The sequence below is a fragment of the Aulonocara sp. 'chitande type north' Nkhata Bay genome, linkage group LG23 (assembly GCF_057382095.1).
Source record: "Aulonocara sp. 'chitande type north' Nkhata Bay isolate Kocher_YH1m ecotype deep benthic linkage group LG23, A_spYH_male_GT1.1, whole genome shotgun sequence".
Lineage (NCBI taxonomy): Eukaryota > Metazoa > Chordata > Actinopteri > Cichliformes > Cichlidae > Aulonocara > Aulonocara sp. 'chitande type north' Nkhata Bay.
Window position 1 is genome coordinate 35,357,136 of NC_141365.1, and position 16,253 is coordinate 35,373,388.

At 40.3% G+C, this 16,253-nt stretch overlaps 1 protein-coding gene across 4 annotated transcripts in view; it reads left to right on the plus strand.

Annotated features, from left to right (window-relative positions):
• zranb3 (zinc finger, RAN-binding domain containing 3) overlaps positions 1-15,922 on the plus strand; it is a 124,962-nt gene extending 109,040 nt beyond the window's left edge. For 3 of the 4 annotated variants that reach the window (XM_086281694.1, XM_086281695.1, XM_086281696.1), the window contains exons 18-22: positions 3,157-3,297; positions 7,904-8,065; positions 8,843-9,035; positions 14,522-14,653; positions 15,327-15,922. In XM_086281694.1, coding sequence (XP_086137820.1) covers positions 3,157-3,297; positions 7,904-8,065; positions 8,843-9,035; positions 14,522-14,653; positions 15,327-15,434 — 736 coding nt within the window. In that variant the 3' untranslated portion in view covers positions 15,435-15,922. The remainder of the gene's footprint in view (positions 1-3,156; positions 3,298-7,903; positions 8,066-8,842; positions 9,036-14,521; positions 14,654-15,326) is intronic. The other variant, XM_086281697.1, reaches the window with a different exon arrangement.
• Positions 15,923-16,253: the final 331 nt, after the last annotated feature.

The window sequence follows — 16,253 nt, forward strand, 5'->3', positions numbered from 1 at the left end:
ACTAAACTACTTTTTAATAGACCCCATTGAACATTCAGTCCAAATCATCCTAGGTTTTCACAGATGTGAGCCAGTCTGACAAACATTTTGAAAACAACATCAGTGAACCCAGCTGCCCCCTGATACTGGTAGAAGAGGTTTGGATCATAACAGAAAATGTGATTCATTCAGCAAGTAGCAGCAGTCACCTTAGTGTACAGAATTACTCTCCAGGCACCTAACTGCATAAAAACATGCAAACACACACACACACACACACACACACCTCCACTCTCTCCCAGAAGCGCAGTTGGACTCCAGTTTAGTGTAAGGTATCTCGTTTCATCCAGCCTCTGTGCTGGGACTGTTTGAAGCAAAGGAAGCTCTTGTGTTTGATGGAGACTTACCTTCTTCCTCATCTCCTCTCAGCTTCCAGAGAAACTTCTCCTCTTTGATGTCTCTCCCTCCTCCACTTTCTGCCTCCTGTCATCCATCTTTCCTTTATATTTTTTCCCCCCTTCTGCCTTCTTTCCATCTCCCTCCCTAAGAAAGTATTCTGTCCATATGGAGGTGGTGGAATTGCATAAAAATGTCGTTTCATAGCCTGCAGGGCCGAGTAGAGACACTAAAAGTTGAATTTAACAGTGGCAACACCTCCCGGCACGGTGTTTCTGGGAGGCTGGTGTCTCATTAGTAATCAGAAAAAAACGTGCAATCAGGATAGAAATCCATCAAGTAGAATTCAATAACCAATTCAAATGATTTTTTTTCTTATGAAAGAACTAGAACAAATCCTACACAGAGCTAAATATATCCAAATATATTGGATGAAAACAGGCATCGGCAGAAGTTTTTAACAATTCAAGAAGTTGAGACGTGTGTTTTACCCATTTTTGTTGTTGTTGTTGTTGTTTTTACCTTGTAGTAAATGTTTTGTTATTAGTTAAACAGTGATAAATGTATTTTTTCCATATCTTATAGTTCCAGGAGACGTTCCAGTTATTGATTGTGTTTCATCGGTGTACAAGGCTACTTCTTGTGCCAGCAGTGAAGTTACATCAAACTGAGTTCAACAATTGACACAACTGTCAGAACAAACGCTTGAAGATGAAACATTAATTATTGATCTGCTCGACGATTAGTGAAACAGCTTCATCACTCGAGTTGATTGTCTGTGAAATGGCTACACCATCCATTAGCTGCCTGCTGTCTTTCTGTCTGTTTTTTTGAAACCTCATCTCTTTTTTCCCCTTTTTTAAAAAAAACGTGAATTCTTGCTCTGCGCACTTCTTTGAACCCTCGAGCTCATTATCTGTACTTGGAGCCATTTACTAAGTCTAACCTATTTTCTCTGCTTGATATAGCAGAAAGCTTTTCTGTGTTAGGGGTAAAGGATGCTTTGGACTTGTTTTTTTTAACTTAACTACTGTATTTTCTTAAAGGGCTGTCTTCATTGACTTTTACAAAATAGTTGAAAGCACAGCCTGCACTTTATCCTTTCTGCAGAGTCTATAAAGTTCAAGCTCTTTGTTGGTTATCTGGTAAGAGAAGAAAAAAGCAGAGGGATAACTGCTGGTGAGAAGATGTGCAAATAGGAATCACCAAATCAACAAAAACCAAACAGTTGAGTCACAATGCTGAAGCTAACCCTGACTTATAGTCATGAGCTCTGGGTAGTGGCGAAAAGAACACGATCATGTATACAAACAGGCAAAATGAGCTTCCTCTGTAGGGTGGCTGATCTCAGCCGTAGGTACAGGGTGAGGAGCTCAGAGCCGTTGCTCCTCTATGTTCAAAGTAGTCGGCTAAGGTGGTTTGGGCGTCTGATTAAAATGCCTTCAAGATACCTCCCTTTGAAGGTTTTCACAGCACGACGAACTGTGGGGCAAACCCAGTGCCTCAGTATTCCCTATAAGAAACTTAAAATAAGACTAGGAACACTTGGAATACTCTGTTTATCTTATCCTGCCTGACTTTAGATAAAAAGAAGAGGGTGGATGAACGACGTAGGAGCTTACTGCCAATCACCTGCAACACTGATGACATTAAATTCTTCCATGGGTCTCCAACACATATTACATGATGGATAATTTCCAAAATAGCCACAACTACACAGAGTTTAGCAAATGAGACCAAATTAACTCATTCTAAAAATGTATATGCTTAATATTTCTAGTTGGACGTTGACTGTATTTGAGTGGGCACTAGAGGCATTTACCCGGTATGTACAGGATGTTATTGGTAAAGCAAAATAGCAGTTTGTTCCTTGTGTGTGTGGATGGTTGGTAAAGTAAAGTACTAGTTCCATCAAGTACTGACAGCAGCATGGCTGCGATCTGCTTATTGGCTAAGGCTGACCTCTGACTTCCCCTTGGAGTAAAAAGGTAGGGTAATTGCTCTCTGCGGAGACCATTACAGCGTTGTACCATCCCTCTGTTAAAACCTGAAAAGTGACCAGTCGGCATTTGCCGATTGGTCACTTTTCTCTCAAGGCCTCTGGAATCTTTTCCTACCAAGAGGAACATATCACTGATTTTCTTTCCCCAACTCTCCACATGTATTTGTGTCAACTCTGACATCCCAGGGTCATTTTAATCCTGCATAGATTGGAATGTAGAGTTTAGTGCAATTTTCAACTTGCACACATAGCATCTGTATTACAACGGCCATAAAAAGCAGTAGCGGGGCAGATGGATTAGATTAGATGATTGACGATTCCTGTGGGGAAATTAGATTGCTGCTGCTGCAATAGTAATAGGATTCAGCAGGAGAAGAAGACAAACAGAATATAAGCACACATTCAGAATAGGAAATCAGCAGTGGAAGGAAGGAAGGATCTGAGCATTTAAGCACAGTTTGGTGCCAAGAAAGAAAAACAAAAATCAAAGTGCATCTGGCTCTGCACTGAGGCCATTTGTAGAATTTTGCTAGTTATGTGGGTGTGATGTGTGTGTTACATTGATGTGGTAGAGTCCCAGGATTACCGCAGTCCAAAAAAAGATGACTAAGATTACTTGTGTGCTTGAGCAACCTCAAGCGTCCTATCATACCTGCTTGTATTGCTGTCCAGAGAGAGTTTATGAATTCATCTGCTTGCAACTGCTCCCCGGTGCTTTGGTTATGTAACATCCACAAATTCACCATTACCTCACAGCAACATTTTATCCCGTTTCACAGGTACCTCGGTCGTGACGACGTGGCCGAGGCGTCTCTGAGCAAAGCCCAGGAGGAGGGAGGCAGCGTCCGACTGGTCACAAAGGAGAACTTCTTCACAAAGAGGAGGTCTGCCTCTTCGCTAACACCACCTGCTACACAGAGGTTTGTTAAGGGAAAAAACGCACACATAAAGGTCAAGTTGTCCTCAGGTCTGTAAGTAGTTTGCTGCTAATATATGAAACTAAAATTCAAATGTATTTCTAGCTGATCACTGTGTTTCTCCTGTCTACTACACAAACGGTATTTTGATCATTCATAGATCCGTTCTTGTCTGTAGTATTTAAAGATGAAACTTCAAGGTCTGCACATGAAGGTGGTTTGTCTCACCACATGGTTTCCTCTTCAGGATTCAGAGTATTTTCATTTTCTTTCCCTCAGCTGTCTCCATGGAGATCTGTATGTGCCTTGTGGGAGAGACACAAAGGCCCACTGAGTGTGTTAGTACAGTAAATATAGACCATAATACGATCTACTGGGTGAGATGCATCGGCCAGCTCACCCCAGGAGGCAATATCTCTATGGAAACCTGCAGCAAACACACAGACGAGCTCTCACACATATACACAGTTACTGGTGTTACATACAAAATGTCTGTGATAATCTATAAAGTGCCTTAAAGGCTCTGTTCAGGATATGTGCTTTTAGACAATAGATAGCGTTTTACTGCATGAGGTATACAGCAGTGTCTGGAAGTATAAAGTGTCTGACAGAAGCAAGCACTGCTGTGTGAATAAACACGGTAAAAGGCAGCATGGTAACAACATTAAATGGCCATTTATAAAAGCTGACTTAAAAAATGTGCTAATATGCTAGTAGCTAGAATAGAAATGGCATCCATCCGTCCAACTAACTGTGGCGTGTGGTTGGAGGGATGAGGAGAATCCATGTTTTCATAAAGTAGGAAGATTGACATCCATCACTGTTATCTATTTAAGCATTCAAGTAAAACTTGTACATAATATTGAACTGCTCCTTCAAAACAACAAATTCAGTTCAGTTCCTGCTAATACTTCCTGCTGGCTGATATCACTTGACATTTGAACTGTGGCTATAAGTTATACTAGAGTAAAAAAAAGGACAGCAAGCTCTTAGATTGTAAGGCATCTGCACAAGTCATCTGATGGGAGGCAACCTGTCTCCAAACAGTAGCAGTCTGACTCTGACTGACTGCAATCATTCTCTAAAATATTGGCAATGTTTTCCAAGTAAATGTTGTCCAGTTTATAAACACAGATACAATGGCACTCTGCTCTGATAAGCACAACTGACTGTGAACTAAAGAAACAGACATTTCTGATAACATACATCCGTTTAAAACAAGCGCATGTCTGGTATTGAAGGTATCAGTTAATCTTAAAGTGTGCCACCTATGCCTGGGCGTGGGCTAAAAAGGAAATCCTGCCATGCAGCATACGTCACTAGTGTCCATTTTGAAGGGAAACAGTCTTTATATTGCTATCCACATGAAAGCAACATGCTAAAATGTGGAAAATAAGAATCTCGATTAACAGCTGGACGTACCAGTGTCAGATCTCGTTGGTGCCTTTGGTTTCTTTCGGTATAGAGCACCAGAGATGAGCCAAGGTGGTAAACATTCTACATCTATAAACCTACATTTTTGATTCACATGCATTTTTTGGCAAATGCATTGATGTTTTACAGTTTCTAAAAGACATATTTCTGGCTTTTCTGGATGTTTTCACTATTCTCAGTTTGGACACACAAGTAAAAAGTCTATTTGTGTCTCTCTTTCATCGACTAGACTTTGCTGGCACACCATTTGTCCCATGATACTTCCAGTTTTTGGTATATTCTCAACTTTGAAACAGCAAGGTTCCCTTTTTAGAAGGTTCTCTTCTCTATTTCAATGATTAAATTTCCTTCTGTAGTGCTCTGTCACTCTGGCTCTTTGTTCCTCTTGCTGTCTCTCTGAATTGTAAACCATGGGGAAAGAGAATTTAGTCCATCTGTCCCCTCCAACGTGGCTCTAGCACCCTGCTGGGACTACATGGCAAATGCCCAGATTTGCTGTCTTCTGCCAGACGGACATGCACGCAGATACACATACTAGAAATGTTTTGCAGATAGAGCATTGTAATATACTAAATATACAGGAAAAAAACTGATTTATTTCTGTTGCATGGATATTTACACTGAAATGTATTTGCAGTTTGTAGAAGACAGTGAGCTTTGTTTAATTTAGATCAGGTTTACAGGGTAATGTCTTGACTGATCCCTCATTTCTTTATACATGGGTGCAGCGAGTTATAAAAATGTGCAAAAATACACGAAAATCCTGAATATAAGGCAAAAACAGAGTTTGTACAGTTCTAATGAGCTTGAAAATGAATACATGGTATGACCACCTTTATGCTTCAACACAGCCTGAACTCTCATTGGCAGCTTTCTTGTCATTTCTTTAATTAGCCATCAGGAATAGTTCTCTTGGCTTCTTGAAGGACATTCCTGAAGTCTTTTTTGGAGAGCAGGTAAACCAAAAAATTCTAATTTGGATTAATCACAACATCAGACTTGTTGCTACAGATTTTTCTCCCTGTTTCCCTTCGTTAATAATGTCTTCTTGACAGCCACTGTACCACTGAAATCACTTCTGATAAGGCTTCAGTGAGCAGTAGAACTGAAGGGCCACATGCATCTCTCAGGTCTTAGTCGATTAGTTAGATTTTTTTCTGTTTTTTACACACAAATGGCTTTTCGATACTGCTTGCCTACTAGAGAAAGGTGTGACATTTCTTCTCATGTCCCCTCCTTGTCTTGGATCCATATTTTTTTAAGGACACACCAAGCCGAGATATGCCAAGTTTTCAGCTAATAGCTCTTTGGGAGTCTGCTTGGTGGTGCAAAAAATACAATTTTATGCACGTCAGACTGTGTTATCTTTAGTATTTTTAGTAGAATCATCTAAAGAAATGAGAACAAATGATGTGTTTTTGTGACAGGCTGCTAGTGAAAAAGTGCCTAAAGCTACAATTTAAAATCGCTTCTTTGCTAAGTTAGCAGTGGTTCATGCCATTAGGTGTTTTTTTTATACTTACAAAAAGTGGGCAAAAAAGTATTCCTGTGAAAATGTTCACGCACAAGGACCGATAATCAGTGATGAAGCATCCAAAGAAACAAATGTGGGGAACTATTGCTCAAGGGCGCTTTAAAATATGACGCAAACTATAAACAAGTGAGAGGAGGTGTCTTAAGACTTTTGCACACTACTGCATGTTCAGATTCAAGGTCAGTGGCTACACATTAAACACGGTGTTTAATGAAAGAAGCTGTTGTGAATCTTTTTAACGTCGTTGTTGAAAAGAATAAAACCTTCATCAATGGGAACTATTTTTATAACAAATTCATTTGTATTGTTTTTGTTGAGATTTGGGATGCCTGGCCTCAACTTACCTGTTTGACTTTGACGTTTTATTGTGCTCCTCTTCGCCGTGTTTTCTACTTTCGCCTGAGGTCACCTGAAAAATTAAGATGAAAACTCGTCTTCCCCGCTGTCGCCAAGTGCTTTCTCATCATCATCATCGTTTGAAATCATAGGGGCTCTCTCTCTGCTGAGCTCACCATGAAATATAAAGCTCCTTGAGATGACTGTTGTGATATAGATAAAATGCTCCGCTCTTTAAAAATACAGGGCATAGTGCTGGTAGGTGTGGTTAGTTTTGCAAACTCGCAAACTAAGAGATGATATCCAGCTGCAGGTAATTTACTAACAGGACAGGCACACAACAAATCAGAAAACCATATAAATACAGGGGATACGCGTGTATGTTAAATGTAGGCCTATGGTGATAATCTGGCAGACAGTCGTTTGAATGGAAACAGGCTCGAGTCATTCAGACAGGCTCTGATCTAGGACTGTAAACTGCACAGCAGTATTTTAGCCTTGTGTTCTGTAGCGTTCTTGTATTAAGACAACTTCCATATAGATAACATATCTGCGATATGTAACTCATGGAGAGTCAAAGTATGTGCAGCTAAAAACAGTCATGTGTTAGATCCCACGAGATCAGGCGAAAACCTCGTGCGCTGTCCATGGTCCTGAAATTCTAGTGTAATAAAACTGCATTAAAGAAAGTTTTTTTTTCCTTTATTAAGGGAAGTTTTTCAGTTCATTAATGTAAATGAGTGTAAGAAGTTTTGTTGCTGCTGGTATTGCGTGACTCCCTTAGGTTGGAGGATCCAGGTCATCTTTGAGTTCACTGAGCAAATTTAGAATTCAGCTGGCTGGGTCATCTATACGTCTTTACGTCTACGTATCCTCTGCAGCCATATCAAGTTCAGAAATTGAGACATGCTTTTTATCTGCGTTAAATATTAGCTCAATTATCAGCAAAGTGCAAGTTGCAAATCAGTTTGTGCACATGATTTAAATATTATTCTCCCGATAGTTTGCGCTTTGAAAAAAGAACTCCGTGACGTTCATATGCAACAGTCACATAAACCTTTGAGTTCTCACTTTTTACTCACAGTCGTGTCATTGCACTCCTTTTACACCAAAGCTCAGTTTGTGCTGGAGCAACATGTTAGCAAATCTGGTGTTTGGACATTGAAGTCCTTCAGTACCACATCTGACTTACAAACATACAACCGTCTGTTGAGAATTTGAGAATGATGTCTTTTTGGTCTGAAGTTACCATCTACCACTTCTTCACTCCCGACTATGTTTCCCCTTTCTCTGTCTCTCTCACAGCAGGCAGGACAATCAGTCCTGTAGGACATCAGATGCACAGTCATCAACAGAGTCCAGCTACCTGCAGGCTGTGGACAGTCAGGGTGTCCCTCTGTGTCTCTCCTGCCAGCAGCCCTGCTCTACCACAGGTGGAGCGTGGGACACTCGATTCTGCAGCCACAGGTATTGCAACACTAACTACATACAGTTAGAGGAAAAGCTACGGGCAAAACTGGACATTTCCAACTTGTAATAACTTGAGAATTGCTCAAAAAGTTCTGGAGCAGATTTGTAGATAATATAGATCTCAGTGCACCTGATGTGCGAGGTCTACTGCAACAGCAGTGTCTTTGATTAGATGTCAGCCAAACAAAAACATATTAAATCAACTTTCACACAGTTTGAGAGGTTTTTTCCCCCCAAACTTCCCTGTACTCATTGTCCTCTGCGCAGAAGCCCACCCATCTGGCACCAAAAAATTCAATTATATTCAGAGCTTTAAGAGTTTGTGTGCAAAACAAACTCAGAAACACAGCAGTACAATGTTGACTTCACCCTGTTGTTTACTTTCTTTGTAGAAAGAATACTGTTTGCTCAAGACTAAAATAGATTAGACTTCAACTCTTGCATCTATAATGGTCTTTTTCCAAATCTTTTCCTGTAAATTTTTTGGGGGGGAATCAGTCAAATTTGGTCTTTACCAAACTTGATACCATTACCAATGTAAAATAAAAGTTTTTTATGGAAAATCTAAAGCAAACCTATTTCGGTTTAGTTTTTCTGGAGATGCTGCACCTTTTCCTGGCAGTCTTAATTCGATTAAATGGTTTTCAAAAGCCAGCTTCTGTTTTTTAACCAACATGAGAAAAACTTTCTATGTGAATGATTTTTAAAATAGAAAGAATTTAATCACAAGTTTCTTTCTGTAGTGCAGATGTTTCTATGTGCTTTGACCCACAGGTGTCAGGAGGAGTTCCAGTTGCGCTCCAGCCAGACTTACATGCGGTCTCAGGTGTTGGAGGCAGAGCGCGGCATCTGTCAGCACTGCGGCCTCCACGCCCATGACCTGTTCATTAAGGTTCGTGATGCTCCACCCTCCCAGCGAAAGGAGATCCTGGAGAACACTTGGCTCACCCAGCTGCCACTCAAACAGGTGGGACATAGAGCAGAGGAGGCACTGTTTCGTATTTGTCTCTCATCCATGTTTCAGGAAAACTCCACCAATGAGCTGAAGAAACTTTTTTTTTTTCAAGTGCCAAACAGCCATTAACTATGGTGGTCAGTCAGTGCAACGAGGCAAGTTGTGTCAATGTGAAATTCAACTCCACACCACTGTTTCTGTCTTTTTTATGTCATATTTCTTTCCTGTAGACCTTTATACAACCAAAGGAGTGGCCACAGTGGCGCACAGCAACTTTTACAGAAAGGCGATTGTGTTTTATTCGTTTACACAAGCTGACAGCCCGCTGCAGCTTGATTTACTTTTCCTGGGTGGCTTCACCTTTCTGCACTTCTTCCTGACTGAAAAGCTGTCTCAATCCCAATTCCAAAAAAAGTTTGGATGCTATAGAAAATGTAAATACAAACAGAATGCAATGATTTGCAAATCTCAAAAACCCAGATTTTATTCACACTAGAATATAGAAATTATACCAAATGTTTCAAGTTTGACAATTTAATCTTCCAAAAATATTGGCTGTGTTTAATTTGATGTCAACTAATTAGGTTGATGAGCAACAGGTCAGTAAGACGAAAGGGTACTAAAAGGAGCATGTAGGAGAGGTAGAGCTCTGCAAACTGTTTGCAGATTGTGGAACAATTTCAGATTAAGAATCCTCAATGTAAATTTGCAAAGACTTTGAATACCAGTTTACCAGAATAAGAATAAGTTTGGAGAAATCTCTGTATGCAAGAAACTAGATCAAAAATCAGCATTGGATGTCCGGGATTTCCGCGCACTCAGGAGGCTGCATTACAAACAGGTATGGAAATCACTGCAAGACCACTTCAAGAATTCATTCTCTGTGGATACAGTTCCTCGTGCCAGTTAAAATACTATCGTGCAAAGAAGAAGCTAAATGTTAACATGATGCAGAAATGGTGCTGTCTTCTCTTATTTAAAATGGAATAAAATTTGAAAACTGGGAAAAACATGAGAAACATGGCACCACATCGCCAGGATTGAACAGGAGAGAGACCAATCGAGCTTGTTATAAGGGCTCATATCAAAAGCCTGCATCTCTGATGGTATGGGGTACATTAGTGCCTATGGAATTGGCATCTTCCACATATGGAAAGACACACTGATGCTTAAACATATATACAGTTTGTAGACAACAAACTATACTCCCACCCAGACTACGTCTTTTCCAGGGAAGGTCTTGTGTATTTTAGCTAGACAATGTTAAGCTGCATGCTATTACAACAGCATGGTAAACCGATTTGCCTGCCTGCAGTTCAAACTTTTCACTAACTGAAACATTTGGTGTATAATAAAATGAAAAATACAGAAAAGAAGGCTCAAGAATACTGAGGAGCCAGAATCCAATATCCGACAATAATGGGACAACAATCTTCTCCCAGAAGTCCAGCATCTGGTCTCCTCAGTTGCCAGATATGTGCAGGCTTTTGTCTAAATAAAGTGATGCTACACAGTGGTAGGCATAGCCAACTTTTTTTAACCATTCTGTTCCTGTGGACTTGGAAATGACTTTTTTATAGGGTACATTTTCTCAGTTTACACATAGTTTGGTGTGTTCTTTTCTGAATAAAATATGGGTTTATGAGATTTGCATATCATTGCATTCTGTTTTTTAATTTGTGTTTTATACAGTGTTCCAACATTTTCAGAATTGGGGTCATAGTCTGTATATGTCTTCTAAATATTACTTTACATGAAACAGTGTTACTTGTAAATTGAACATAAAATATTAAAGTTTACTGTGGCTGTTCTGTGAGGACGATATGTCTCTAAATGAAAAGCTATTAGAGTTCAGAAACACAGCCCTACAGCTTGATTTTAAAAAGTCGTTTAAATATGTGTATGAACAGGAAGGTGATATATTAGCAAAACAGCTGGTTAAACTTAGTATGTAAACTTAATAAGCAAACTTGCCTGTTTTATTAAACCGGATATGGTCGCAGCTGGCACTCCTCTTCCTTAAGGCTTTCTTTGCTAATGTGGTAAAGCAATTATTAAAAACCTTTATTAAAAACACTGCACAATAAAACTTATTTGCTACAACAGTAATTCGCAGATTGATGGTTTTCTTGCAAATGCATTTCCACATTTCCACAAAGCATAGACAGTAAGGGATCTCAGAGCAGTGAAAGCTGACCCAGCGGCAGATTGTCTAACACAGTCTCTGCCATCAGTTTCCTGTCAGAGTTACGGGTTAATGCTGCTGGTTTCTCAGCTTGACATGCTCAAGTTATTGTTAACAGGACAAAAAGTTGAGCTTGAGCGCAGACGTGCCTTCAAAATGCTTATCCCATAAAGATGTCTCTGAGTCAAGCAGAGTTAATCCTGCTTCCAGAGACAATAGCCAAATGAGACCAATAAAAGCCAGTAATATACAGGAAGTGCGAAAATGGCAAGAAAGCCTTACTTTTATCTGAGAGGAAAGCAGAATGGGATTGATTCTGCTATGTTTTAATTGATGTTTTTAGATTTTACATCATGATGATCATGATCATTTTTATACATGCAAATATTTAATACAAACTAAAACTACATGGAATCTCATTATACTTCTCATTATTAAAAAAACAGACTGAGTGTCTGAAAATTATCTGTTTTTCCCTTTAAACAGGAAGCAATGCGTGGGTGAACTAAAAAAACATTTATACATACAGGTTTTGCTTGTTGTTTTAAAGTTGTATGATAGCATGCTAACATTTGGTGATTAGCACCCACATTACCTGAGGGAATTTTATTTTGATGTGGTTGGATGTTTCAGGTGTTAAGATTTTTTTTCATATAAGGATGTTTTCTCCTCAATATTGAAAATTTGTACCAACTTTGTTAGATAACAGTCATCAAAATGCACACATTAACTGACATCAGTCTCTCTATGTGAGCCAAAGAACTGAGAAAGAAGTTCTTTGTGTGTTTATGTAAGTGCAAAAATAAAAGCACCCTGTACTCCCCATCCCACCCACCTACGCATATATGCATCTACTCACACACACACACGCAGGTTGATCTGCACTCCAAGGGGCCAGCTCCCAGTAAATGGATTGCTGGGCCCATTGATTTTTTTTTTCCCAGTGCCAGGCCTCGACCAGTAAGCCTATTTGATTTGGTTGGCTGTTATCCTGCAAAGCCACCCCCCCCACACACACACAAACACACACTCACTCCTCCTCCCCTCTTTCCAGTGCCGCCGGCAGAAGCATCAGCGCCGATCGATGCACTGAGCTTTAGAGGAAACAAACTCAGCCACATGATAAGACACCAGTGGTGGAGAAGCCTTGAGATTATAGGCTCACTCTTTGGTTCATACTGGGGGGGGTTGGTACGTGTGTGTGTGTGTGTGTGTGTGTGTGTGTGTGTGTGTGTGTGTGTGTGTGTGTGTGTGTGTGAGTGAGTGAGAGTGAGAGAGTGAGAATGGTTATATGTGTCTATGTTTGTAGCTTGGGCTCTCTTTTTGGCGTGCATGTGTGTAACAGGTGTGGCTGTAATGGTATTTTGATGCGCGTGTGGATTTTCAGGATGTGTTAAAGCCTTTAGGTGCTTGTGAGAGGAGCTTCAGTATGTGTGTAAGTGTGCAGTAGTGAGGTAAGGTGCACCAAAGTGCATGCTTTTGGCACAAAAGCAGGCTCAATTGACTCGAATGTGTGAGAGCTTGTGTGAGAGTGTGTAAGAGAGAGATCTGAACTCTGGCCCTGTGAGCAGGCCTGTTCTTTAAATCTGTTGGGATCAATTCCAGCTCCCTGCCTTAATGTCGGCAGAGTAGTTCTCAAAGTAGGAAAATAGATTTCTGGCCCTGAACTCTTCCCACCAGGATTCTCTCTCTCTATTGTCTTAAGCTCCTCCACTTGCTTGCTCTCTTTTTTCTTTTTGTCTCTATTCTCTGTCATCTTCCCATTCTTGCTTTCTGTTTTCTCCACTTTTTTTTCCTTTTTATATTTTCTTCATAAAATAAATTTCAGATTCACAACAGTATTATCTGCTAGTGAATCCACACTGTGTCCAGTGGGCCTCAGTACATTTTTACAAAGAAGCACTACAGGTCTTCAAATGGTTCAGCTAGTTACTCATTAGCTTTGACTTATTTCTGTTACATCTCAGACGTTCAACAACAACTTCTGCTACTGTTGACTGGTATAGATTATTTTAAAAAAGAATAATCTTTTACATCACGTGGATGGTCAGGTGAACGTACGTTACTTGCCTGGGAGCTAAGAAGCTAAGCCAGTGGAGGCAGTGTGGTCCTTTGGGCAATGTTCTGCTGGGAAACCTTGGGTCCTGCATCCATGTGGATCGCTTTTACATGTACCGCCTACCTAAGCATTGTTGCAGATCATGTACACCCTTTCATGGAAACAGTATTCCCTTATTAGCAAAACACTGGTGTCTTGCTGTATTTTCTGTAGTAGTCAAAGGAATTGAACTGTGTATTTATATTGTGTCTGTGTTTCTACTCCTTCTCCTTTGCCTCCAAAGACATCAGTTTAACTGATAAAACTGTGACTGTGTCGACTATCACCTTAACAAGTTAAACATATAAAAAAAAAAAAGAGCAATTAAAACAGAAGCTCACCTGAAATACTACTCAGGATATTGCAAATGCATTTTTTTTAATCTTACTTACAAACTTACTCATTATGTAAGTTTTCCTTGTATGAGGAAAACTCTCCTCCTCTAAATCTAGTGAAAAATGTGCTTTAAAATGTAATTAGCAGAATTTTTTTTTAAAAGTCACAAAAAGTTGAGGCATTTAGGAGTGTGCACCTTAACTGTAGCACGATATTCCCAGCGGTATTTTTAACCTAATTTCTGTCAGGCAGGCTTGCGAGCTCTCCCTGATTAAGTTTCCCTCCAGCTGCCCGTAATGTAGGCCACAAACATTTTGGTGATTTATACAGCTGTACCTGAGGCAGCAAACGGTGATGGATAGCATGAGGTCAAAGTTTGCTGTCATCAATTCGGCACAAATGATGTTTTCATCAGCTGGTCTTATCCTCACAATCACACAGGCTTACATTAATCTCAGCATAATAAACTTCCATCAGAGGCCCTTTCCTGCAGTTTGCCTTCATTATTTCCTGGATTTTGCCAGTTATGTTCTCTGCTGGGATGCGTTTTTTTGGCTTGAGACTGTTTTTTATCTTCTTTTATTGTGAGGCGCATTGCAGAAATGTCCCCGCAGTGCAGAGATTTGTTTAATATGAATGATTTGTCTGTGCCTGTGTGTGCTGTAAAGTAACAATTTAGGTCACTGTAGTACCCAGCGAAAGGCTGAGCTTTACTAAAGACATCACATCAGTGCAAAGAATTAACTTTAGCATAGATGGATGGTTTGGGAGGGGAGCGCTATCAAACGTTGTTTTAGGCAATTTAGAGCAGTGTGAGGGAACATCCGAGGGTAGCCGGTGTACTGAGACGCTCACTGTTGTATTCCGGTGTGCTTCCAGCTGAACGAGATGATCCGAGCTCCTGTTGAAGGGGATTTCTGGCAGGTTGACCACATCCGTCCGGTCTACAGCGGAGGAGGCCAGTGCTCTCTGGACAACCTGCAGACACTCTGCACTGTCTGCCACAAAGCCGTATGTGCACACTCCGCATCACAGCACCCATAACAACCGCAGCACCAGCTTTTAAAGCCAAAGGGCTTAGGGGGCAAAAGCAATTTGTCTAACATTTTAAGGTGCACAGCAGATGGAGCTCTCCTTTATCCCTGTATAAAGAGAAAGCGCCATCACTCATGTTGAGGATCACATGTGCTGGCAGTAATGTGATACATGGTCAAACACATTGATCAAAAGTCATATTATCCCTCACAAAGCTATATACTGCCTATAATAACATCACATGATGTGGCTGTGTGACATTTTGATGTATAGCATGCGTTGGAAAATGCTATATATCGGCCTCTTCCTTCTTGCACTCCTTCAATATTTCATATTTTCAGTCAGCCACTTCTTAAAAGCAGATCTGATTTGAGAAGAAACTTTTCAAAATAAGACACAGCTTTCACCGTGAGCTGAAATGTGCTTTGCTTTCACACCAGAATGCTTTTTTCTGTCAGCTTGGAAGGAAACGCTTCACATGTTGACGTATGTAAACTGAAGCAAAGCACTGCGACTGATAAGGGGATCCTCGCATTGTTTATGCCCCCTCTCAGACACTTTAATCTAGAGATGCTCGATATATCGATCTGATTTTTCTGTGCTGACTGCAGATGTAACCTCTTACATCATGTTCCATTTTTCTCCACAGAGAACAGCTCAGCAAGCCAAAGAACGAAGCCAGAGCAGGAAGAGTGCTGCAGCTTCCAAGGTTTCGTCAGACATCAGCAGGTTCTTCGTTCGGAAAGAAAACAATTAGCTGGGACCTGTTACGCTTTCACTTATTGTCAGTTAGGGATAGAGCGATCCAATACTTGGATCAGATAGCCTGACACCAAAAGCTAGATCAGACATCCGTGACAGGGCTTAGCTATGCTCTTCAGGTCTATCATGTTTTGTGTTTACTACCCCACGCATCGGCAGCAATCTGCTAACTTCCAGCAGTCAGCTAACAGCAAAGCAACAGTAGTTCAAAGTGTTTCGCTACAGCAACACCAGTTTGTCTTAATATGCGTACAAGTGAGTTGGCACGACTGAAGAGCTTCAGCGACAGCAGTTCGGTCTGTTTCTCTTTCTCTGTCATTATGTTTGGTTTAACACTTGTTTGGAAGCTTTTGCGTCACTCATGGTAACTTAAAGGAAATTAAAGGAGAAACTGTGACTATAAATTACAGCACTGTGCTGTAATTAATCCTACACAAGGTTGAAATAACGCTAATGCAAATAAATGTTTTTTTAAAGCATAAATACATTTGTCTTTTAATACTTTTCTAATGAATAGGTCGATAATCTTCTGTCTCACTCCTCAGAGTGAGAAATACACATTATTGATTTAACACTGGACCTGGTAGCAGCAGATACCTGAGGCCAAGGTATCAGTGTGGTATTAGAAGTGGAAAAAGTTAGACTGGTGTATCCCCAGTTACAGTCCTGGATGCTCATATTAAACATTACCAAAGTGGTTAGAAAATGTGCAAAGTTCCAAAAGTTCAGGCTTCAGATAAACAGCCACTTTTTAGATGTTTTCTTTCTGCTCTTTTCTTTGAGAGTTGATATACGTGGTGTTATCTCAGCTACA